The sequence below is a fragment of the Salmo salar genome, chromosome ssa06 (genome assembly GCF_905237065.1).
Source record: "Salmo salar chromosome ssa06, Ssal_v3.1, whole genome shotgun sequence".
Lineage (NCBI taxonomy): Eukaryota > Metazoa > Chordata > Actinopteri > Salmoniformes > Salmonidae > Salmo > Salmo salar.
In genome coordinates, this window is record NC_059447.1 from 86,894,721 (window position 1) to 86,920,282 (window position 25,562).

The 25,562-nt window shown below is 48.2% G+C and overlaps 1 protein-coding gene across 4 annotated transcripts in view; it reads left to right on the forward strand.

Moving 5' to 3' along the window:
• Window positions 1–25,562, forward strand: part of sipa1l1 (signal-induced proliferation-associated 1 like 1) — a 295,071-nt gene that overhangs the window by 139,219 nt on the left and 130,290 nt on the right. For all 4 annotated transcript variants that reach the window (XR_006770346.1, XM_045721113.1, XM_045721112.1 and 1 more), the window contains 5 exons: window positions 3,421–3,524; window positions 3,835–3,992; window positions 17,433–18,012; window positions 24,520–24,687; window positions 24,801–24,907. Coding sequence is in view for 3 of the 4 variants with exons in the window: in XM_045721113.1 (XP_045577069.1) it covers window positions 3,421–3,524; window positions 3,835–3,992; window positions 17,433–18,012; window positions 24,520–24,687; window positions 24,801–24,907 (1,117 nt within the window). In the remaining variant the exon portion in view is untranslated. The remainder of the gene's footprint in view (window positions 1–3,420; window positions 3,525–3,834; window positions 3,993–17,432; window positions 18,013–24,519; window positions 24,688–24,800; window positions 24,908–25,562) is intronic.

Consider the following 25,562-nt stretch of genomic DNA (forward strand, 5'->3'; position numbering starts at 1 on the left):
TCGTTTTTCAACCACTCCACACATTTCTTGTTAACAAAATATAGATTTTTGGCAAGTCGGTTAGGACATCTACTTTGTGCATGACACAATTCATTTTTCCAACAATTGTTTACAGACAGATTATTTCACTTATAATTCACTGTATCACAATTCCAGTGGGTCAGAAGTTTACATACACTAAGTTGACTGTGTCTTTAAACAGCTTGGAAAATTCCAGAAAATGATGTCATGGCAAATTTACATCATTTGAGTCAATTGGAAGTGTACCTGTGGATGTATTTCAAGGCCTACCTTCAAACGCAGTGCCTCTTTGCTTGACATCATGGGAAAATCAAAAGAAATCAGCCAAGACCTCAGAAAAATGGTAGACCTCCACAAGTCTGGTTAATCCTTGGGAGCAATTTCCAAACACCTGAAGGTACCACGTTCATCTGTACAAAGAATAGTAGGCAAGTATAAACACCATGGGACCACGCAGCCGTCATACCGCTCAGGAAGTTGACGCGTTCTGTCTCCTAGAGATGAACGTACTTTGGTGCGAAAAGTGCAAATCAATCCCAGAACAACAGCAAAGGACCTTGTGAAGATGCTGGAGGAAACGGGTACAAAAGTATCTATATCCATTGTAAAACGAGTCCTATATCGACATAACCTGAAAGGCTGCTCAGCAAGGAAGAAGCCACAGCTCCAAAACTGCCATAAAAAAGCCTGACTTCGGTTTGCTGCAGCACATGGGGACAAAGATCGTACTTTTTGGAGAAATGTCCTCTGGTCTGATAAAACAAAAATGTAACTGTTTGGCCATAATGACCATCGTTATGTTTGAAGGAGAAAGGGGAGGCTTGCAAGTCGAAGAACACCATCCCAACTGTGAAGCACGGGGGTGGCAGCATCATGTTGTGGGGGTGCTTTGCTGCAGGAGGGACTGGTGCACTTCACAAAATAGTTGGCATTATGAGGAAGGAAAATTATGTGGATATAATGAAGCAACATCTCAAGACATCAGTCAGGAAGTTAAAGCTTGGTCGCAAATTGGTCTTCCAAATGGACAATGACCCCAAGCATACTTCCAAAGTTGTGGCAAAATGGCTTAAGGACAACAAAGTCTAGGTATTGGAGTGGCCATCACAAAGTCCTGACCTCAATCCTATAGAAGATGTGTGGGCAGAACTGAAAAAGCGTGTGCGAGCAAGGAGGCCTACAAACCTGACTCAGTTACACCAGCTCTGTCAGGAGGAATGGGACAAAATTCACCCAACTTATTGTGGGAAGCTTGTGGAAGGCTACCTGAAATGTTTGACCCAAGTTAAACAATTTAAAGGCAATGCTACCAAATACTAATTGAGTGTATGTATACTTCTGACCCACTGGGACTGTGATGAAAGAAATGAAAGCTGAAATAAATAATTCTCTCTACTATTATTCTGACATTTCACATTCTTAAAATAAAGTGGTGATCCTAACTGACCTAAGACAGGGAATTTTTACTTGATTAAATGTCAGGAACTGTGTTTGGCTAAGGTGTATGTAAACTTCAGACTTCAACTGTAGGTCCTGAATGGCAGGAAGCTTGGCCCAGTGATGTACTGGGCCGTACGCACTACCCTCTGTCGGATGCTGAGCAGTTGCCATACCAGGCGGTGATGCAACCGGTCAGTATGCTCTCGATGGTGCAGCTGTAGAACCTTTTGAGGATCTGGGGACCCATGCCAAATCTTTTCAGTCTCCTGAGGGGGAAAAGGTTTTGTCGTGCCCTCTTCACGACTGTCTTGGTATGTTTGGACCATGAACTATAAGGACTACAGTCGTGACCAAATGTTGTGAGAATGACACAAATATTAATTTTCACAAAGTTTGCTGCTTCAGTGTCTTTAGATATTTTTGTCAGATGTTACTATGGTATACTGAAATATAATTACAAGCATTTCATAAGTGTCAAAGGCTTTTATTGACAATTACATGAAGTTGACCCTTCTTTTTTAAGACCTCTGCAATCTGCCCTGGCATGCTGTCAATTAACTTCTGGGCCACATCCTGACTGATGGCAGCCCATTCTTGCATAATCAATGCTTGGAGTTTGTCAGAATTTGTGGGTTTTTGTTTGTCCTCTTGAGGATTGACCACAAGTTCTCAATGGGATTAAGGTCTGGGGAGTTTCCTGGCCATGGACCCAAATATTGACGTTTTGTTCCCCGAGCAACTTAGTTATCACTTTTGTCTTATGGCAAGGTGCTCCATCATGCTGGAAAAGGTATTGTTCGTCACCAAACTGTTCCTGGATGGTTGGGAGAAGTTGCTCTCGGAGGATGTGTTGATACCATTCTTTATTCATGTCTGTGTTCTCAAGCAAAGTTGTGAGTGAGCCCACTCCCTTAGCTGAGAAGCAACCCCACACATGAATGGTCTCAGGATGCTTTACTGTTGGCATGACACAGGACTGATGGTAGCGCTCACCTTGTCTTCTCCGGACAAGATTTTTTCCGGATGCCCCAAACAATCGGAAAGGGGATTCATCAGAGAAAATGACTTTACCCCAGTCCTCAGCAGTCCAATCCCGTACCTTTTGCAGAATATCAGTCTGTCTATGATGTTTTTCTTGGAGAGAAGTGGCTTCTTTGCTGCCCTTCTTGACACCAGGCCATCCTCCAAAAGTCTTCGCCTCACTGTGCTTGCAGATGCACTCACACCTGCCTGCTGCCATTCCTGAGCAAGCTCTGTACTGGTGGTGCCCCGATCCTGCAGCTGAATCAACTTTAGGAGACGTCCTGGCGCTTGCTGAACTTTCTTCACAACAATTGAACCGCTCTCCTTGATGTTCTTGATGATCCGATAAATGGTTGAAGCCCTTTTTGTGCAAAGCAATTATGACTGCACGTGTTTCCTTGCAGGTAACCATGGTTGACAGGGGAAGAGTAATGATTCCAAGCACCACCCTCTTTTTGAAGCTTCCAGTCTGTTATTCAAACTTAATCAGCATGACAGAGTGGTCTCCAGCCTTGTACTCGCCAACACTCACACCTGTGTTAACGAGAGAATCACTGACATAATGTCAGCTGGTCCTTTTGTGGCACGGCTGAAATGCAGTGGAAATGTTTTTGGGGGATTCAGTTCATTTGCATGGCAAAAAGGGACTTTGCAATTAATTGCAATTCATCTGATCGCTCTTCATAACATTCTGGAGTATATTCAAATTGCCATCATACAAACTGAGGCAGCAGACTTTATGAACATTTATATTTGTGTCATTCTCAAAACTTTTGGGCACGACTGTAGGAACCTGTTTGTCTAACTCTAGTTTCTGTCGGTCTGTCTCTCCTCTAGCTGACTCCACAGGGACCCACTCCCTCTACACCACCTATAAGGACTATGAACCTGTCTGTTTAACTCTAGTTACTGTCTGTCGGTCTGTCTCTCCTCTAGCTGACTCCACAGGGACCCACTCCCTGTACACCACCTATAAGGACTATGAGGTGATGTTCCATGTGTCCACCATGCTGCCCTACACACCCAACAACAAACAACAGGTCTGTGTTGGTATGGTTGAATTTGTAACACTTTCTAATGAATCCAGGGAATAAGTAAATATTAGGGTGGTAGTAGAACGGTGACCTGTTCTAGTAACTCGCTGTGAAGCCAAGATGGCCCTTCATTTCAGTGTACGACTAGTAACATGGATGTGTTTACTGACCTGCTTTCTCTGTCGTTCCAACGCAATGAATGATTAAAAAAAAAATGTCACATTCTACAGTCATTGATAGATTGTAAAGGCATGTGTTGACCGTGAGAGTTTTTATCTTTTTTCTGTTTCCCCCCGTTGTGTCTGTCTCCTCACAGCTCCTGAGGAAGCGTCACATAGGAAATGACATAGTGACCATCGTATTCCAGGAGCCTGGGGCTCAACCCTTCACCCCCAAGAACATACGCTCTCACTTCCAACACGTGTTCGTAGTGGTGAGAGCACATCAACCCTGCTCTGACAACACCACCTACAGGTGTGTGGAACGTCTAACTAACACACACACACACACACACACACACACACACACACAACCTGTTGGAGGAAGACCTGCTGCAGTACAATGTAATGTACACAACAACTGTCTCTGTGATAGTTCAGCTGCCCTATCAATCTGTCTAAACTACCTAGTGTTGCAGCACTCTCTACCCAGCCTCCTCTTCTCTCTACTCAGCCTGCTCTACTCAGCCTGCTCTTCTCAGCCTCCTCTTCTCTCTTCTCAGCCTCCTTTTCTCTCTTCTCTCTACTCAGCCTCCTCTTCTCTCTACCCAGCCTCTACTTCCTTCTATCCAGCCTCTTCCCCCTACTCATGGAAAGGGGGATACCTAGTCATTTGTACCATTGAATGCTTTCAGCTGAAATGTGTCTTCACATTTAACCCAACCCCTCTGAATCAGAGAGGTGTGGAGAGCTGCCTTTATCGACATCCACGTCTTCGGCACCCGGGGAATAGTGGGTTAACTGCCTTGCTCAGGGGCAGAATGACAGATTTTTAACTTGTCAACTTTGGGATTCCATCCAGCAACCTTTCGGCTACTGGCCCAACGCTCTAACCACTAAGCTACCTGCCACCCCTTCTTCCCTCGACTCAGCCTTCTCTTCCCTCGACTCAGCCTTCTCTTCCCTCGACTCAGCCTCCTCTTCCCTCGACTCAGCCTCCTCTTCCCTCGACTCAGCCTCCTCTTCCCTCGACTCAGCCTCTACTCAGCCTCCTCTTCCCTCGACTCAGCCTCTACTCAGCCTCCTCTTCCCTCTACTCAGACTCTACTCAGCCTCCTCTTCTCTCTACTCAGCCTCCTCTTCTCTCTACTCAGCCTCCTCTTCTCTCTACTCAGACTCCTCTTCTCTCTACTCAGCCTCTACTCAGCCTCCTCTTCTCTCTACTCAGCCTCTACTCAGCCTCTACTCAGCCTCTACTCAGCCTCTTCCCTCTACTCAGCCTCTTCCCTCTACTCAGACTCTTCCCTCTACTCAGCCTCTACTCAGCCTCTTCTCTCTACTCAGCCTCCCATTCCATGACCTAGAATAAAGTGCATTCAGGCCAGTTTCTGTGAACATCTGCCTCTTGCTTCAGCACTCTAGGTAATATGTTGCATCGCTCTTTATGTTTGTATCGCTGAGTGTTGAAATAAAAAGTCGGGGGCAGTTTCCTCCTCCAAGCCTGTGTGTCCCTAACTAACTCCTGTCTATCCCTCTGAGACCTCCGTTAAGGCCTTGTTAACTAACACACACACACACACACACACACACACACACACACACACACACACACACACACACACACACACACACACACACAGTCGGCGAAAGATGTTAATGAAAGGAGAAATAATTGCTTGTTTCCTTCCAGCTTCTCCTCTGGGAGTGAGACTTCATGAGCTGATGAGAACAGTATCATCTGTCCATTTACACTTTCTCTCTGTTTTCCTTTTTTCTTTCTCTCGCTCTCTCTATAATTATCTATTTCTCCCTCTCCCTACTCTCGTTTCCCCTCTCCCTGCTCTCCCCCCTCCATCTCTCTCACCCCTTCATTCTCTCCTTTCTGTCTCTCTCTATCCTTCTCCATCTCTCTCCTCTCCCTTTCTGTCTCTCTCTCTTTCCTGTATTTCTCTCTCTCTCCTCCTGTCTCTCTCTCTCTCTCTCTCCTGTCTCTCTCTCTCCTGTCCCTCTCTCTCTCTTCTCTTCCCCTCTCTCTCTCTCTCTCTCTCTCTCTCTCTCTCTCTCTCTCTCTCTCTCTCTATCCTTCTCTCTCCTCTCTCTCTTTCTCCATCTTGTTAATAGCTGTTTTAATAGCTGTTAGGGTTTATTGTGTGACCTGGTTCTCTGTGGGGTTCCTGCCTGCTGTACACAAAGCTGTGGAGTGGCATAGGGAAGTTACAATGGCTTGACACACACACACACACACACACACACACACACACGCTGACACACACACACAGACACACCCTGCTCTCCAACCAGATGTAGGACTGTACCGGCCTGCACACAATGGCCACCTCCTGCCCTTCCTCTCTCCTCCACCATCATGTCATGAAATTCCTGCCTTTCATTTTGTTTTGTTTGGGCTCTGTTATCTCATCCCTCTACATTTGATCTACTACAAATACCCACACACTTATGGAGGGTTTAGTTTGATGGAGGGTTTAGTGGTGTCTGATTAAGCCAATCAGGTAGATAATTAACTAGAAAGTCGGGGCACTACGAAATAATGTTTATAGAGCTGTTATCTTCCGAATAAACTCTTAAAGACCTAGTCATCTTTTACATAGTAGCAGTCAATATTTAATCCTGACCTTATTTAGTCTCATCTGAAAGTTGTAAATTATTGGTTATCTTCACAAACCCTGGCTAACAAGTTGAATCAGCAATACAACATTTGTTTTAATTATTTATTTACTAAATACCTAAATAATCACACAGAATTACATCTACACAGAATGGATCATACATTGATTACAAATGATGTCATAAAGGAAAACGTCCCTGGCGGACGGAACAGATATGATGGCTGGTTACACAAAGAAAGGGGGTTGGGCTTGAGTGAAAGAGCGGGAAGACTGAGGAACAAAGGGAGAAGCTATGCTTTCGTAGATACAGAATCTTATGCATTCTAAATTACCGCCCATTTGGAAAAGGAAAATGCTATAAATATTTACTCTGAGCTGGGCTTCGGTAGATTGGTTGTAGATCGTAGGCCGGGTTGTTCAGCATGGATCTCTGGTCCTCTGTAGACTGTCTAGTGGTGAACTGGAGCGTGGTAGAATGGATACTCTGTCCGTCCTCTCCTAGCCCACGTTTAGCGACTGCTGCTAACTCAACGGCTAGGAGGTATCACTTCTGGAGTGAATAAGAGTTCAAAGTTCATACCAAGTTGCCATACTTTTAAGCTCATGCTATGTTCTGGCTGGTAGAGTCGAAATTCATTCTTTCGGTGTGTTGACCGTCATCTTCTCGTTGAAATTCGATGCTAATTTCGTTTGATTCTTGCTGAGGTTGGCTTAGTTCTGTAGGTGGTCTTTGTCCTTTCGTCCTTGGAGCAGGTTATTATCTGAGCCCTTTTAACGTAGGACCGTCTCCCTAACGTCCTCGGAACAGAAAGTTACATTTTCGTCAAGGGCTTTATATAGGAGGGGAGAGAAGGGTGTGTTTCATAGTTTATAACCAATGTCTGTTCACATGGGCAGGGCCACTGACTTAAGCATAGTTCAGTCATGAAAACCCAATTCTCTCATTTGGAAGCTAAAATTACATTTAATCTTTTCACAAATAGTTTCATATTTAAACATTTAAATTGCACAACAATTCCATGTGAATCTGATAACTAGAATGTGTAGACTTTCCAAGATACCGTTTATGTCGTCCTGTCATCAGTCATAATGTCTCAGACGCCAACTGATCTGACATCATATTCATTTAGTACCAACGCATATTTTCAGCTGTTTGGATTACCGATATATGGTTCTGTTCCCATCTTTTGATGTCACCAGACTCTCTCTCAATGTTAACAAAGGGATTTTCAATAGTCACATCGGTAGAGTAGTGAGAGGAAAAAGGGGAACGGTATTTATGGGGGTCATAAACCTCCCCCACTCAGGCCAACGTAATGACAGTGGGATGGAGGGTTTTGTATGATGGATGGTTTGTGAAGTTTAGGTGTCTATTTATGATTGACAACCAAGCAATGTGTTTTGGACAGTAAAGCCTTTGTGAAGCATGGAAGGTCTGAGCTGTTCATTCAACAGGTTGTTGGTGTGGCTGCCTGTCTGGTTAGGCTGTGTGGGTTTATGGAGTCGGTTTGTGGTTCCAACTCGCTCCCCTGGTGTTTAATAGACTGTAGTTTGTAGCGATACTAATGCTATTATCCCTGTGGTGTTGTTCCTCAATTTAACAGGATAGGCTATTCATCTCTACATTCTGGAAAAGCTGTTTCAGACCAACCACAATACTTAGTGTTGTTGAGGCTTATGGCTGTGTCCTGACCTAATATGTCTGTGTCCTGACCTAGTATGGCCGTGTCCTGACCTAGTATGGCCGTGTCCTGACCTAGTATGGCCGTGTCCTGACCTAGTATGGCCGTGTCCTGACCTAGTATGGCCGTGTCCTGACCTAGTATGGCCGTGTCCTGACCTAGTATGGCCGTGTCCTGACCTAGTATGGCCGTGTCCTGACCTAGTATGGCCGTGTCCTGACCTAGTATGGGCGTGTCCTGACCTAGTATGGGAGTGTCCTGACCTAGTATGGGAGTGTCCTGACCTAGTATGGGAGTGTCCTGACCTAGTATGGGAGTGTCCTGACCTAGTATGGGAGTGTCCTGACCTAGTATGGGAGTGTCCTGACCTAGTATGGGAGTGTCCTGACCTAGTATGGGAGTGTCCTGACCTAGTATGGGAGTGTCCTGACCTAGTATGGGAGTGTCCTGACCTAGTATGGGAGTGTCCTGACCTGATATGGGAGTGTCCTGACCTGATATGGGAGTGTCCTGACCTGATATGGGAGTGCCTAATATGGCTGTGTCCTGACCTGATATGGGAGTGCCTAATATGGCTGTGTCCTGACCTGATATGGCTGTGCCTAATATGGCTGTGTCCTGACCTAGTATGGCTGTGTCCTGACCTAGTATGGCTGTGTCCTGACCTAGTATGGCTGTGTCCTGACCTAGTATGGGAGTACCCTGCGCAATTAAGCTTCAGTTGGTGAATCCTATGTAAATGTGATATCAAGTCGATTTTTATTTGTCACATGCGCCGAATACAACAAGTACCTTACCGGGAAATGCTGACTTACAAGCCCTTAACCAGCAATGCAGTTCAAGAACTAGAGTTAATAAAATAGTTACTAAATAAACTAAAAAATGTAATCAATCAAAAAGTAACACAATAAATGTACATAACAATAACAAGGCTATATACAGGGGGTAAAAGTACTGAGTCAATGTGGAGGCTATAAACAGGGGGTACCTGTACCGAGTCAATGTGGAGGCTATATACAGGGGGTACCTGTACCGAGTCAATGTGGAGGCTATATACAGGGAGTAAAAGTACCGAGTCAATGTGGAGGCTATAAACAGGGGGTACCGAGTCAATGTGGAGGCTATATACAGGGTGTTACGGTACCGAGTCAAAGTGGAGGCTATATACAGGGTGTTACGGTACACAGTCAATGTGGAGGCTATATACAGGGGGTACCGGTACAGAGTCAATGTGGAGGCTATATACAGGGGGTACCGGTACAGAGTCAATGTGGAGGCTATATACAGGTTAGGGCTTGATATGAAGAAAAATGGGCTTATTCTGTAAGGCACACCATTAGATAATGTTGAGATAAAGCAACATTGGTATTGTGTTGAACAGATACAGAGTTTTTTTTATACAAGAAAACAGGGTGTTATTCTCTAAGGTACATGACAACAGTAGATCATGCTCAGATAAAAACACGTTTTCTGGGTCATTTCTCTCTGGCTCTCCTGACGTACCCATTCTCTGGGTCATTTCTCTCTGGCTCTCCTGACGTACCCATTCTCTGGGTCATTTCTCTCTGGCTCTCCTGACGTACCCATTCTCTGGGTCATTTCTCTCTGGCTCTCCTGACGTACCCATTCTCTGGGTCATTTCTCTCTGGCTCTCCTGACGTACCCATTCTCTGGGTCATTTCTCTCTGGCTCTCCTGACGTACCCATTCTCTGGGTCATTTCTCTCTGGCTCTCCTGACGTACCCATTCTCTGGGTCATTTCTCTCTGGCTCTCCTGACGTACCCATTCTCTGGGTCATTTCTCTCTGGCTCTCCTGACGTACCCATTCTCTGGGTCATTTCTCTCTGGCTCTCCTGACGTACCCATTCTCTGGGTCATTTCTCTCTGGCTCTCCTGACGTACCCATTCTCTGGGTCATTTCTCTCTGGCTCTCCTGACGTACCCATTCTCTGGGTCATTTCTCTCTGGCTCTCCTGACGTACCCATTCTCTGGGTCATTTCTCTCTGGCTCTCCTGACGTACCCATTATCTGGGTCATTTCTCTCTGGCTCTCCTGACGTACCCATTCTCTGGGTCATTTCTCTCTGGCTCTCCTGACGTACCCATTCTCTGGGTAATGTAATGTACTATTGGCATGTGCTCACGCACAAATATAATGCTCTCTGAGCAACGCTAACTGTGTGGGCAGCAGCAGAGAGCGAGAGAGAGAGACCATCAGCCCACACAGTACCCATGTAGGATCTTCATTTGAGCCAGTCTCCTACAGCAGGAAGAAAATAATCCTGCAGCAACAGGAAATGTGAATTATTATGTGGATTATAATTACTGGACATATTTGTAGTGGATGAAACATTTTTCGTAAAGGAAAATCAAGTCTGAAATTTCAAAGTGTAAATTACAATCTTCAGAAGCCTTTTTAAACCTCAAATACATTACAAGTTTAACATGTCCTGCGTTGTAGGAACGTTCCCCTGCAACAGGATGATGAAGTTAAGATCCTGTATCTGTAGTTATTTATATCACTGTAATCATAGAGAGACCACAGAAATATGTTCTACTGCTTTCTACCACTCCTCGCTCTTGCATCCTCTCATCTAAGGAGGACAGGAGGGAAACATACATACAGGCATCCCTCTCTCCCTTTCTGTCACTCACTAGGTCTCTCCCTTTCTGTCACTCACTAGGTCTCTCCCTTTCTGTCACTCACTAGGTCTCCCTTTCTGTCTCTCACTAGGTCTCTCCCTTTCTGTCACTCACTAGGTCTCTCCCTTTCTGTCACTCACTAGGTCTCTCCCTTTCTGTCACTCACTAGGTCTCTCCCTTTCTGTCACTCACTAGGTCTCTCCCTTTCTGTCACTCACTAGGTCTCTCCCTTTCTGTCACTCACTAGGTCTCTCCCTTTCTGTCACTCACTGGTCTCTCCCTTTCTGTCTCTCACTAGGTCTCTCCCTTTCTGTCACTCACTAGGTCTCTCCCTTTCTGTCACTCACTAGGTCTCTCCCTTTCTGTCACTCACTAGGTCTCTCCCTTTCTGTCACTCACTAGGTCTCTCCCTTTCTGTCACTCACTAGGTCTCTCCCTTTCTGTCACTCACTAGGTCTCTCCCTTTCTGTCACTCACTAGGTCTCTCCCTTTCTGTCACTCACTAGGTCTCTCCCTTTCTGTCACTCACTAGGTCTCTCCCTTTCTGTCACTCACTAGGTCTCTCCCTTTCTGTCACTCACTAGGTCTCTCCCTTTCTGTCACTCACTAGGTCTCTCCCTTTCTGTCACTCACTAGGTCTCTCCCTTTCTGTCACTCACTAGGTCTCTCCCTTTCTGTCACTCACTAGGTCTCTCCCTTTCTGTCACTCACTAGGTCTCCCTTTCTGTCACTCACTAGGTCTCTCCCTTTCTGTCACTCACTAGGTCTCTCCTTTTCTGTCTCTCACTAGGTCTCTCTCTCACTCACTAGGTCTCTCTCTCTCTCACTAGGTCTCTCTCTCTCTCACTGGGTCTCTTACTAGGTCTCCCTTTCTGTCACTCACTAGGTCTCTCCCTTTCTGTCACTCACTAGGTCTCTCCCTTTCTGTCACTCACTAGGTCTCTCCCTTTCTGTCACTCACTAGCTCTCTCCCTTTCTGTCACTCACTAGGTCTCTCTCTCTCTCACTAGGTCTCTCTCTCTCTCACTAGGTCTCTCTCTCTCTCACTAGGTCTCTCTCTCTCTCTCTCTCTCTCTCTCTCTCTCTCTCTCTCTCTCTCTCTCTCTCTCTCTCTCTCACTAGGTCTCTCTCTCTCTCTCACTAGGTCTCTCTCTCTCTCTCACTAGGTCTCTCTCTCTCTCTCACTAGGTCTCTCTCTCTCTCTCACTAGGTCTCTCTCTCTCTCACTAGGTCTCCCTTTCTGTCACTCACTAGGTCTCCCTTTCTGTCACTCACTAGGTCTCCCTTTCTGTCACTCACTAGGTCTCCCTTTCTGTCTCTCACTAGGTCTCTCCCTTTCTGTCACTCACTAGCTCTCCCCATTTCTGTCTCTCACTAGGTCTCTCCCTTTCTGTCACTCACTAGGTATCTCCCTTTCTGTCACTCACTAGGTCTCTCCCTTTCTGTCACTCACTAGGTCTCCCTTTCTGTCACTCACTAGGTCTCTCTCCCTTTCTGTCACTCACCAGGTCTCTCTCCCTTTCTGTCACTCACCAGGTCTCTCCCTTTCTGTCACTCACTAGGTCTCTCCCTTTCTGTCACTCACCAGGTCTCTCTCCCTTTCTGTCACTCACTAGGTCTCTCTCTCAATAGGTCTCACTCTCTCTCACTAGGTCTCACTAGGTCTCACTCTCTCACTAGGTCTCACTCTCTCACTAGGTCTCACTCTCTCACTAGGTCTCACTCTCTCTCACTAGGTCTCACTCTCTCTCACTAGGTCTCACTCTCTCTCACTAGGTCTCACTCTCTCTCACTAGGTCTCACTCTCTGAGAGAGTGGGGCTGGTTAGTCATGGTGGGCCTGGTTAGTCTGGTGGGCCTGGTTAGTCTGGTGGGCCTGGTTAGTCATGTGGGCCTGGTTAGTCATGTGGGCATGGTTAGTCGCGGTGGGGCTGGTTAGTGGCGGTGGGGCAGGTTAGTCGCGGTGGGCCTGGTTAGTCATGTGGGCATGGTTAGTCGCGGTGGGGCTGGTTAGTCGCGGTGGGGCTGGTTAGTCGCGGTGGGGCTGGTTCGTCGCGGTGGGGCTGGTTCGTCGCGGTGGGGCTGGTTCGTCGCGGTGGGGCTGGTTCGTCGCGGTGGGGCTGGTTCGTCGCGGTGGGCCTGGTTAGTCGCGGTGGGCCTGGTTAGTCGCGGTGGGCCTGGTTAGTCGCGGTGGGCCTGGTTAGTCGCGGTGGGCCTGGTTAGTCGCGGTGGGCCTGGTTAGTCGCGGTGGGCCTGGTTAGTCGCGGTGGGCCTGGTTAGTCGCGGTGGGCCTGGTTAGTCGCGGTGGGCCTGGTTAGACGCGGTGGGCCTGGTTAGTCGCGGTGGGCCTGGTTAGTCGCGGTGGGCCTGGTTAGTCACGGTGGTAATTTCCCTCCCTCTCTCCACTTCCTCTTTTAACTGGCCCTGTAAGTGTCAACACGTGTCCTGGTACGCGCTGGACACACACACACACACACACACACACACACACACACACAGGAGAGAGAAGCAGGGTTGACTTGTTGCTCTGCTAGTGCTGAGCTGGCATTTTTTAGTGAAGAAAATGTCAAACGGCTTTTTTGATCTGGGCTAATTGAGTGATTATCGTAACCTAAAGAGGTGGTGGACATGAAAGTAACCCATGGACACACGCACAGACAGGAATTCAGTCTCTAGTCCTGATAACACTACAGCTCTGAACAATAGTTGTTCTGTTTCAGCCATACTCTGATATCTTCATCTGGAGAGGTTTGAACGAGAACGAGGGAGGGAGGGAGGGAGGGGGGGAGGGACATAGAACCATACAAATCATCTTGGGCTCATCCTAGATCTCCTCTCTTCCTCCTTGTATCTTCGCCTCCTCTCCTTCTCCTCTCTTAGTCTTCCTCCTATCTCTCATTTCTCCTCCTCTCTTCTCTCCTCTCTAAGCCGTCCTCCTACCTCTCATTTTCTCTCCTCTCTTTCTCCTCTCCTCTCTTCTCTTCGTCTTCCTCCTACCTCTCATTTCCCTTCCCCTCCTTCTCCTCTCCTCTCTAAGTCTTCCTTCTACCTCTCATTTCCTCTCCTTCTCCTCTCCTCTCTAAGCCTTCCTCCTACCTCTCATTTCCTCTCCTTCTCCTCTCCTCTCTAAGCCGTCCTCCTACCTCTCATTTCCTCTCCTTCTCCTCTCCTCTCTAAGCCGTCCTCCTGCCTCTCATTTCCTCTCCTTCTCCTCTCCTCTCTAAGCCGTCCTCCTACCTCTCATTTCCTCTCCTTCTCCTCTCCTCTCTAAGCCGTCCTCCTACCTCTCATTTCCTCTCCTTCTCCTCTCCTCTCTAAGCCGTCCTCCTACCTCTCATTTCCTCTCCTTCTCCTCTCCTCTCTAAGCCTTCCTCCTACCTGTCATTTCCCCTCCTCTCCTACGTTCTCCCCTCTCTTTCTCTCAGGTTATTTACCATGTGGTGTGAATAGCTACATCTTACTTAGGACAGCATGTCTGAACTGTATCCCTTCCTCTCTGTCTCTCCTCCTCCCCTCCCTTTGTTTTCTTCTCTCATCCTGTTTTCCCTGGCTGGCTAGCTGATTTCCAGACATACGAGCCGGCCAGCCAGCCAGGACAGCAGCCAGCCAGCCAGCCTAGTTCACTGATACTTCAGAATGCCATTAATTCAGACATTCCAGACAGCCAGGACAGCAGCCAGCCAGGGCGATAAAGGAAAGTGGGGGAGCAGAGTGCTGCTGTGTGTTGAATAAACAATACAAAATGAACAGTAAACTATAGACTCTCAAAAGTTCCAAAGAATAAAGACATTTCAAATGTCATATTAGGTCTATATACAGTGTTGTAAAAGTACAGAAGGGAAAATAAATAAACATAAATATGGGCTGTATTTACAATGGTGCTTGTTCTTCACTGGTTGCCCTTTTCTTGTGGCAACAGGTCACAAATATTGCTGCTGTGATGGCACACTGGTATTTCACCCAATAGATGTGTTTATCAAAATCGGGTTTGTTTTCAAATTCTTTGTATCTGTTTAATCTGAGGGAAATATGTGTCTGTAATATGGTCTTACATTTGGCAGGAGGTTAGGAAGTGCAGCTCAGTTTCCACCTCATTTTGTGGGCAGCGTGCACATAGCCTGTCTTCTCTTGTGAACCAGGTCTGCCTACGACGGCCTTTCTCAATAGCAATACTATGCTCACTGAGTCTGTACATAGTCAAAGCTTTCCTTTATTTTGGATCAGTCACAGTGGTCAGGGATTCTGCCACTGTGTACCCTGTGTTTAGGGCCAAATAGCATTCTAGTTTGCGCTGTTCTTTTGTAAATTAATTAATTCCAAATTATCTTTTTTTTCTCATGATTTGGTTGGGTCTAATTGTGTTGCTGTCCTGGGGCTCTGTGGGGTGTGTTTGTGTTTGTGAACAGAGCCCCAGGACCAGCTTACTTAGGGGGCTCTTCTCCAGGTTCATCTCTCTGTAAGTGATGGCTTTGTTATGGAAGGTTTGGGAACCGCTTCCTTTTAGGTGGTTGTAGAATTTAACTTACTTTTTCTGGATTTTGATAATTAGCGGGTATCGGCCTGATTTTGATCTGCATGCATTATTTGGTGTTCTACATTGTACGCTGAGGAAGTTTTGCAGAATTCTGCATGCAGAGTCTCAATATGGTGTTTGTCCCATTTTGTGAATTGTTGGTTGGTGAGTGGACCCCAGACCTCACAACGGGCAATGGGTTCTATAACTTATTAAATTCAGATCCTAATTGGTATGTCGAATTTTATGTTCCTTTTGATGGCATAGAAGCCCCTTCTAGCCTTGTCTCTCAGATGGTTCACAGCTTTGTGGAAGTTACCTGTGGCGCTGATGTTTAGGCCGAGCTATGTATAGTTTTTATGTGTGTTCTAGGGCAACGGAGTCTAGATGGAATTTGTATTTGTGGTCCTGGTAAGTGGACCTTTTTTGGAACACCATTATTTTTGTCTTACTGAGGTTTACTGTCAGGGCCCAGGTCTGTCAGGGCCCAGGTCTGTCAGGGCCCAGGTCTGTCAGGTTCCAGGTCTGTCAGGGCCCAGGTCTGACAGAATCTGTGTAGAAGATCTAGGTGCTGCTGTAACCACCACGTTATTTTAAGAATGTGAAATGTCATAATAATAGTAGAGAGAATGATTTATTTCAGCTTTTATTTCTTTCATCACAGTCCCAGTGGGTCAGAATTTTACATACACTCAATTAGTATTTGGTAGCATTGCCTTTAAATTGTTTAACTTGGGATCAAATGTTTTGGGTAGCCTTCCACAAGCTTCCCACAATAAGTTGGGTGAATTGTGGCCCATTACTCCTGACAGAGCTGGAGTAACTGAGTCAGGTTTGTAGGCCTCCTTGCTCACACACACTTTTTTCAGTTCTGCCCACACATTTTCTATAGAATTGAGGTCAGGGCTTTGTGATGGCCACTCCAATACCTTGACTTTGTTGTCCTTAAGCCATTTTGCCACAACTTTGGAAGTATGCTTGGGGTCATTGTCCATTTGGAAGACCCATTTGCGACCAAGCTTTAACTTCCTGACTGATGTCTTGAGATGTTGCTTCAATATATCCACATAATTTTCCTTTCCTCATGATGCCAACTATTTTGTGAAGTGCACCAGTCCCTCCAGCAGCAAAGCACCACAACAACATGGTGCTGCCACCCCCGTGCTTCACGGTTGGGATGGTGTTCTTCGGCTTGCAAGCGTCCACCTTTTTCCTCCAAACATAACGATGGTCATTATGGCCAGAGTTCCATTTCTGTTTCATCAGACCAGAGGACATTTCTCCAAAAAGTACGATCTTTGTCCCCATGTGCAGCTGCAAACCGTAGTCTGGCTTTTTTATGGCGGTTTTGGAGCAGTGGCTTCTTCCTTGCTGAGCGGCCTTTCAGGTTATGTCGATACTGTGGATATAGATACATTTGTACCTGTTTCCTCCAGCATCTCCACAAGGTCCTTTGCTGTTGTTCTGGGATTGATTTGCACTTTTCGCACCAAAGTACTTTCATCTCTAGGAGACAGAATGCGTCAACTTCCTGAGCGGTATGACGGCTGCGTGGTCCCATGGTGTTTATACTTGCCTACTATTGTTTGTACAGATGAACGTGGTGCCTTCAGGCATTTGGAAATTGCTCCCAAGGATGAACCAGACTTGTGGAGGTCTACCATTTTTTTTCTGAGGCTGATTTCTTTTCATTTTCCCATGATGTCAAGCAAAGAGGCACTGAGTTTGAAGGTAGGCCTGGAAATACATCCACAGGTACACCTCCAATTGACTCAAATGATGTCAATTAGCCTATCAGAAGCTTCTAAAGCCATGACATAATTTTCTGGAATTTTCCAAGCTGTTTAAAGGCACAGTCAACTTAGTTTATGTAAACTTCTGACCCACTGGAATTGTGATACAGTGAATTATAAGTGAAATAATCTGTCTGTAAACAGTTGTTGGACAAATTACTTGTGTCCTAACCGACTTGCCAAAACTCTAGTTTGTTAACAACAAATGTGTGGAGTGGTTGAAAAACAACTTTTAATGACTCCAACATAAGTGTATGTAAACTTCCGACTTCAACTGTACATGTTGAAGAGGGTGGGACTTAATCTGCATCCCTGGCTTACTCTCTCTCTCTCTCTCTCTCTTTCTCTCCCTCTTTCTCTCTCTTTCTCTCCCTCTTTCTCTCTCTTTCTCTCCCTCTTTCTCTCTCTCTCTCTCCCTCTCCCTCTCTCTCTCTCTCTTTCTCTCTCTCTCTCTCTCTCTGTCTCTCTCTCTCTCTCTCTCTCTCTCTCTCCCTGTAGTGTGGCAGTCACTCGTTCTCGTGACGTCCCGTCCTTCGGCCCTCCCATCCCAGAGGGCGTGTCCTTCCCCAAGTCCTCCGTGTTCCGGGACTTCCTTTTGGCCAAGGTCATCAACGCAGAGAACGCCGCCCACAAATCACACAAGTTCCGCGCCATGGCGACGCGGACACGTCAGGAGTACCTCAGAGAACTGGCGGAGCGCAACACCACGTCGACCCCCATCGACCCGTCCGGGAAATTCCCCTTCATCTCATTGGCTCACAAGAAAAAGGAGAAGAGTCGTCCGTACGCGGGGGCGGAGCTTCGGAGCCTCGGCGCCATCACGTGGGCGGTCCACGCCGAGGATCATGGAGCAGGAGGAGAGCTCGAAGCACTATTGGCTATCTCCAACGACTTCCTCATCCTATTGGATCAGGAGGCCAAGGCCGTGGTGTTTAACTGTGCTACTAAGGACGTGATTGGCTGGACGCTGGGGAGTCCCGCCTCCATGAGGATCTTCTATGAGAGAGGGGAGAGTGTGTCTCTGAGGTCTGTTAGTAACAACACAGAGGACTTCAGAGAGGTGGTGAAACGACTGGAGGTAAGGAGGAGACACACAGGGACACAAACAAGCACAACACGCACACAGACACACACACACGCACAACACACACACACACACGCACAACACACACACAACATACACACAGACAGACACACACACACCGACACACGCACACAGACACACACACACGCACAACACGCACACAGACACACACACACGCTAAACACGCACACAGACACACACACACGCACAACACGCACACAGACACACACACACGCACAACACACACACAGACACACACACACACGCACAACACACACACAGACACACACACACGCACAACACACACACAGACAGACACACGTACAACATACACACAGACAGACACACACACACCGACACACGCACACAGACACACACACACGCACAACACGCACACAGACACACACACACGCACAACACGCACACAGACACACACACACGCACAACACACACACAGACACACACACACACGCACAACACACACACGTACAACATACACACAGACAGACACACACACACCGACACACGCACAACACACACACAGACAGACACACACACAGACAGACATACGGTACATTCAGTTAAGTGTCATGTCTTATTGTTTCAGCCAGAAGTTGTTGTGTCTAGTCTGCCTACTGATGATGTCATAGATGACTTTACTTATCTCGTGAAGGTTCATAAGAATCTCAGGCAGAGTAGGTCTGCATCCCAAAGTGTTCCCTGCTCCCTGAGTAGTGTTCCCTGCTCCCTGAGTAGTGTTCCCTGCTCCCTGTGTAGTGTTCCCTGCTCCCTGAGTAGTGTTCCCTGCTCCCTGAGTAGTGTTCCCTGCTCCCTGAGTAGTGTTCCCTGCTCCCTGAGTAGTGTTCCCTGCTCCCTGAGTAGTGTTCCCTGCTCCCTGTGTAGTGTTCCCTGCTCCCTGAGTAGTGTTCCCTGCTCCCTGAGTAGTGTTCCCTGCTCCCTGAGTAGTGTTCCCTGCTCCCTGAGTAGTGTTCCCTGCTCCCTGAGTAGTGTTCCCTGCTCCCTGAGTAGTGTTCCCTGCTCCCTGAGTAGTGTTCCCTTCTCCCTGAGTAGTGTTCCCTGCTCCCTGAGTAGTGTTCCCTGCTCCCTGAGTAGTGTTCCCTGCTCCCTGAGTAGTGTTCCCTGCTCCCTGAGTAGTGTTCCCTGCTCCCTGAGTAGTGTTCCCTGCTCCCTGAGTAGTGTTCCCTTCTCCCTGAGTAGTGTTCCCTTCTCCCTGAGTAGTGTTCCCTGCTCCCTGAGTAGTGTTCCCTGCTCCCTGAGTAGTGTTCCATGCTCCCTGAGTAGTGTTCCATGCTCCCTGAGTAGTGTTCCCTGCTCCCTGAGTAGTGTTCCCTTCTCCCTGAGTAGTGTTCCCTGCTCCCTGAGTAGTGTTCCCTGCTCCCTGAGTAGTGTTCCCTGCTCCCTGAGTAGTGTTCCCTGCTCCCTGAGTAGTGTTCCCTGCTCCCTGAGTAGTGTTCCCTTCTCCCTGAGTAGTGTTCCCTGCTCCCTGAGTAGTGTTCCCTGCTCCCTGAGTAGTGTTCCCTGCTCCCTGTGTAGTGTTCCCTGCTCCCTGTGTAGTGTTCCCTGCTCCCTGTGTAGTGTTCCCTTCTCCCTGAGTAGTGTTCCCTGCTCCCTGAGTAGTGTTCCCTGCTCCCTGAGTAGTGTTCCCTGCTCCCTGAGTAGTGTTCCCTGCTCCCTGAGTAGTGTTCCCTGCTCCCTGTGTAGTGTTCCCTGCTCCCTGTGTAGTGTTCCCTGCTCCCTGAGTAGTGTTCCCTGCTCCCTGAGTAGTGTTCCCTGCTCCCTGAGTAGTGTTCCCTGCTCCCTGAGTAGTGTTCCCTTCTCCCTGAGTAGTGTTCCCTGCTCCCTGAGTAGTGTTCCCTGCTCCCTGAGTAGTGTTCCCTGCTCCCTGAGTAGTGTTCCCTGCTCCCTGAGTAGTGTTCCCTGCTCCCTGAGTAGTGTTCCCTGCTCCCTGAGTAGTGTTCCCTGCTCCCTGAGTAGTGTTCCCTGCTCCCTGAGTAGTGTTCCCTGCTCCCTGAGTAGTGTTCCCTTCTCCCTGAGTAGTGTTCCCTGCTCCCTGAGTAGTGTTCCCTTCTCCCTGAGTAGTGTTCCCTGCTCCCTGTGTAGTGTTCCCTGCTCCCTGAGTAGTGTTCCCTGCTCCCTGAGTAGTGTTCCCTGCTCCCTGAGTAGTGTTCCCTGCTCCCTGAGTAGTGTTCCCTGCTCCCTGAGTAGTGTTCCCTGCTCCCTGAGTAGTGTTCCCTGCTCCCTGAGTAGTGTTCCCTGCTCCCTGAGTAGTGTTCCCTTCTCCCTGAGTAGTGTTCCCTTCTCCCTGAGTAGTGTTCCCTGCTCCCTGAGTAGTGTTCCCTGCTCCCTGAGTAGTGTTCCCTGCTCCCTGAGTAGTGTTCCCTGCTCCCTGAGTAGTGTTCCCTTCTCCCTGAGTAGTGTTCCCTGCTCCCTGAGTAGTGTTCCATGCTCCCTGAGTAGTGTTCCCTTCTCCCTGAGTAGTGTTCCCTGCTCCCTGAGTAGTGTTCCCTGCTCCCTGAGTAGTGTTCCCTGCTCCCTGAGTAGTGTTCCCTTCTCCCTGAGTAGTGTTCCCTGCTCCCTGAGTAGTGTTCCCTGCTCCCTGAGTAGTGTTCCATGCTCCCTGTGTAGTGCCCTATATAGGGAATAGGGTGCCATTTGGGACTTGGGACAAAGCCTAACTCATAATTTGCTTGGGTGATGGTTCTTATCTGTCACCATAGCAACAAGCGAGTTAAAACCATTTCCTTATGTAATCACCATCATCCTGCTGGTACTGAAAGACCTCCTCTGTTTCCTCCAGCTCACTCACTGGTGTGACGCACACACACACACACACACACACACACACACACACACACACACACACACACACACACACACACACACACATACACACCGCAAAGAGTGTGTGTGTTGTGTGTTAGTAGATCCATTCAGGAAGAGGGAAATGCAGTGGCTCATGAAAACACTTTCAGACACAATTTTCAATTGAGAATCTAGGGATGTTGATCTTCAGTCAGTTCGGAGGAAGGAGACCTAGGAATAATGTATTGGTACTTCACCAACTCACACTCATCTTCCTGCAAGAGGTCTAACACACACACACCCACACACACACACACACACACTGCAGAGAGTATTAAGAACCCAAAACACTCTGTCTACCTCAGACCAGTCTCTGTCTACCTCAGACCAGTCTCTGTCTACCTCAGACCAGTCTCTGTCTACCTCAGACCAGTCTCTGTCTACCTCAGACCAGTCTCTGTCTACCTCAGACCAGTCTCTGTCTACCTCAGACCAGTCTCTGTCTACCTCAGACCAAGTCTCTGTCTACCTCAGACCAAGTCTCTGTCTACCTCAGACCAAGTCTCTGTCTACCTCAGACCAAGTCTCTGTCTAGCTCAGACCAAGTCTCTGTCTAGCTCAGACCAGTCTCTGTCTAGCTCAGACCAGTCTCTGTCTACCTCAGACCAGTCTCTGTCTACCTCAGACCAGTCTCTGTCTACCTCAGACCAGTCTCTGACCTTTTCCATATTTTATCTTACAGCCTAATTCTGAAATGGATTCAATAAATAATTTTCTTCATGAATCTACACACAATACCCCATGATGACGAAGCGTAAACTGCTTTTTAAAATGTTTTGCGAATGTATTAAAAAAAAATAATATATATATATATATATATATCTCTATATATATATATATACCTTATTTACATAAGTATTCAGACCCTTTGTTATGAGACTGGAAATTGGGCTCAGGTGCATCCTGTTTCCATTGATCCTCCTTGAGATGTTTCTACAACTTGATTGGAGGCCACCTGCGGTAAATTCAATTGATTGGACATGATGTGGAAAGGCACCTGTCTATATAAGGTCCCACAGTTGACAGTGCATGTCAGAGCAAAAACCAAGCCATGAGGTCGAAGGAATTATCCGTAGAGCTCCGAGACAGGATTGTGTCGAGGAACATTTCTGGGGAATGGTACCAAAACATTTCTGCAGCATTGAAGGTCCCCAAAAACACAGTGGCCTCCATCATTCTTAAATGGAAGAAGTTTGGAACCACCAAGACTCTTCCTAGAGCTGGTGGCCTGGCCAAACTGAGCAATCGGGGGAGAAGGACCTTGGTCAGGGAGGTGACCAATAACCCGATGGTCACTCTGACAGAGCTCCAGAGTTACTCTGTGGAGATGGGAGAACCTTCCAGAAGGACAACCATCTCTGCAGCACTCCACCAATCACTCCTTTATGGTAGAGTGGCCAGACAGAAGCCACTTCTCAGTAAAAGGCACATGACAGCCCGCTTGGAGTTTGACAAAAGGCACCTAAAGGACTCTGACCATGAGAAACAAGATTCTCTGGTCTGATGAAACCAAGATTGAACTATTTGGCCTGAATGCCAAGCGTCATGTCTGGAGGAAACCTGGCACCGCTCATCACCTGGCCAATACCATCCCTACGGTGAAGCATGGTGGTGGCAGCATCATGCTGTGGGGATGTTATTCAGTGGCAGGGACTGGGAAACTCTCTAGTTCAGACCGGTCTCTCTCTGCGTCAGACACACACACACACACACACACACACACACACACACACACACACACACCCTATAACACACACACCCTATAACACACACACCCTATAACACACACAACACACACACACACCCTATAACACACACAACACACACACACCCAATAACACACACACACACCCTATAACACACACACACCCTATAACACACACAACACACACACATCCTATAACACACACACACACCCTATAACACACGCAACACACACACACACACCCAACACACACACACACACCCTATAACACACGCAACACACACCCTATAACACACACAACACACACACACCCTATAACACACGCAACACACACACACACACACCCTATAACACACGCAACACACACACACACCCTATAACACACACAACACACACACACCCTATAACACACACAACACACACACACTCTATAACACACACCCTGTAACACACACTTAACCACTTATACTGCACCCCCTGTTATGTCACAGTGACCTGTGTTTGTGGAAACATCAGAACATGTCGATGCTAAAAGTCTTCAGTTATAATGATCATATAATTTAACGTGATCACTTCCACGCATTCTGTCTATCCTCCTGTCTCCTGACTTAGGGCTGTCATTTGTTATGTTGTACTGCAAACAAACTAATCACCTCCTCTCGCTCTCTCTCCCTCTCTTCCTCTCTCTCCCTCTCCCACTTCTCTCTTTCCCTCTTCCTCTCTCTCCCTCTCTTCCTCCCTCTCCCTCTCTCTCTCCCTCTCGCTCCTTCTCTCTCTCTCTTCCTCTCTCTCCTTCACTCTCCCTCTCTCTCCCTCTCTCTCCCTCTCTCTTCCTCTCTCTCCCTCTCTCTCCCTCTCTCTCCCTCTCTCCCTCTCTCCCTCTCTTCCTCTCTTCCTCTCTCTTCCTCTCTTCCTCTCTCTCCCTCTCTCTCCCTCTCTTCCTCTCTTCCTCTCTTCCTCTCTTCCTCTCTCTTCCTCTCTCCCTCTCTCTCCCTCCTTCCTCTCTTCCTCTCTCTCCTCTCTCCCTCTCTCCCTCTCTCTCCTCTCTCCCTCTCTCTCTCCTCTCTCTCTCCTTCTCTCTCCCTCTCTCTCCCTCTCTCTCTCTCCCTCTCTCTCCTCTCTCTCTCTCGCCTCTCTCTCCCTCTCTCTCCTTCTCTCTCCCTCACTCTCCCTCACTCTCCCTCACTCTCCCTCTCTCTCTCCCTCTCTCTCCCTCTCTCTCTCCCTCCCTCTCTCTCCCTCCCTCTCTCTCCCTCTCTCTCTCCCTCTCTCCCTCTCTCTTCCTCTCTCTTCCTCTCTCTCCCTCTCTCTCCCTCTCTCTCCCTCTCTCCTCTCTCTCTCCCTCTCTCTCTCCCTCTCTCTCTCCCTCTCTCTCTCTCCCTCTCTCTCTCTCTCTCTCTCTCTCTCTCTCTCTCTCTCTCTCTCCCTCTCTCTCTCTCTCTCTCTCTCTCCCTCTCTCTCTCTCTCTCCCTCTCTCTCCCTCTCTCTCCCTCTCTCTCCCTCTCTCTCCCTCTCTCTCTCTTCCTCTCTCTTCCTCTCTCTCCCTCTCTCTCCGGCCTCCCTCTCTCTCCCTCTCTCTCCCTCTCTCTCCCTCTCTCTCCCTCTCTCTCCCTCTCTCTCCCTCTCTCTCCCTCTCTCTTCCCCTCTCTCTTCCCCTCTCTCTTCCCCTCTCTCTCTCCCTCTCTCTCTCCCTCTCTCTCTCTCCCTCCCTCTCTCTCTCTCCCTCTCTCTCTCTCTCTCCCTCTCTCTCTCCCTCTCTCTCTCCCTCTCTCTCTCCCTCTCTCTTCCCCTCTCTCCCTCTCTCTTCCCCTCTCTTCCTCTCTCTCTCTCCCTCTCTCTCTCCGGCCTCCCTCTCTCTCCGGCCTCCCTCTCTCTCCCTCTCTCTCCGGGCCTCCCTCTCTCCCCCCCACCAGTACCTGACTAAGGGTTGTGAGACGTCTGAGATGACACTACGTCGTAACGGGCTGGGCCAGCTGGGGTTCCATGTCAACTACGAGGGCATCGTGGCAGAGGTGGAATCGTACGGGTACGCCTGGCAGGCCGGGCTGAGGCAGGGCAGCCGATTGGTTGAAATCTGCAAGGTATGTCATTTTATAGTTGTAGATTTCATTGGATCATTCTTGTGTGTTTTGTTTGTAAATTATTATTGAGACCATATAATGGTATTCTGTATAAACTCAACCATTCTGTCAAGGTTGCCGTGGCGACTCTGACCCACGAGCAGATGATAGACCTGCTGAGGACGTCGGTCACCGTCAGGGTGGTCATCATACCCCCGCACGAAGACGCTACGCCGCGCAGGTCTGTGTGTGTTTGTCAGAGGGGTTGGTGTGTGTGTGTGTGTGTCTGAGGGGTTGGTGTGTGTCTGAGGGGTTGGTGTGTGTCTGAGGGGTTGGTGTGTGTCTGAGGGGTTGGTGTGTGTCTGAGGGGTTGGTGTGTGTCTGAGGGGTTGGTGTGTGTCTGAGGGGTTGGTGTGTGTGTGTGTGTGTCTGAGGGGTTGGTGTGTGTCTGAGGGGTTGGTGTGTGTCTGAGGGGTTGGTGTGTGTCTGAGGGGTTGGTGTGTGTCTGAGGGGTTGGTGTGTGTGTGTGTGTGTGTGTGTGTGTGTGTGTGTGTGTGTCTGAGGGGTTGGTGTGTGTGTGTCTGAGGGGTTGGTGTGTGTGTGTCTGAGGGGTTGGTGTGTGTGTGTGTCTGAGGGGTTGGTGTGTGTGTGTGTCTGAGGGGTTGGTGTGTGTGTGTGTGTGTCTGAGGGGTTGGTGTGTGTGTGTCTGAGGGGTTGGTGTGTGTGTGTGTCTGAGGGGTTGGTGTGTGTGTGTGTGTGTCTGAGGGGTTGGTGTGTGTGTGTCTGAGGGGTTGGTGTGTGTGTGATGGTCAGATTAGTGATTGTGAGGTCGTCATTAACATGTCAAACGTGTGTGGAGTCTAACCTCTGCTTCTTACATGACCCTCCTCTCTTCC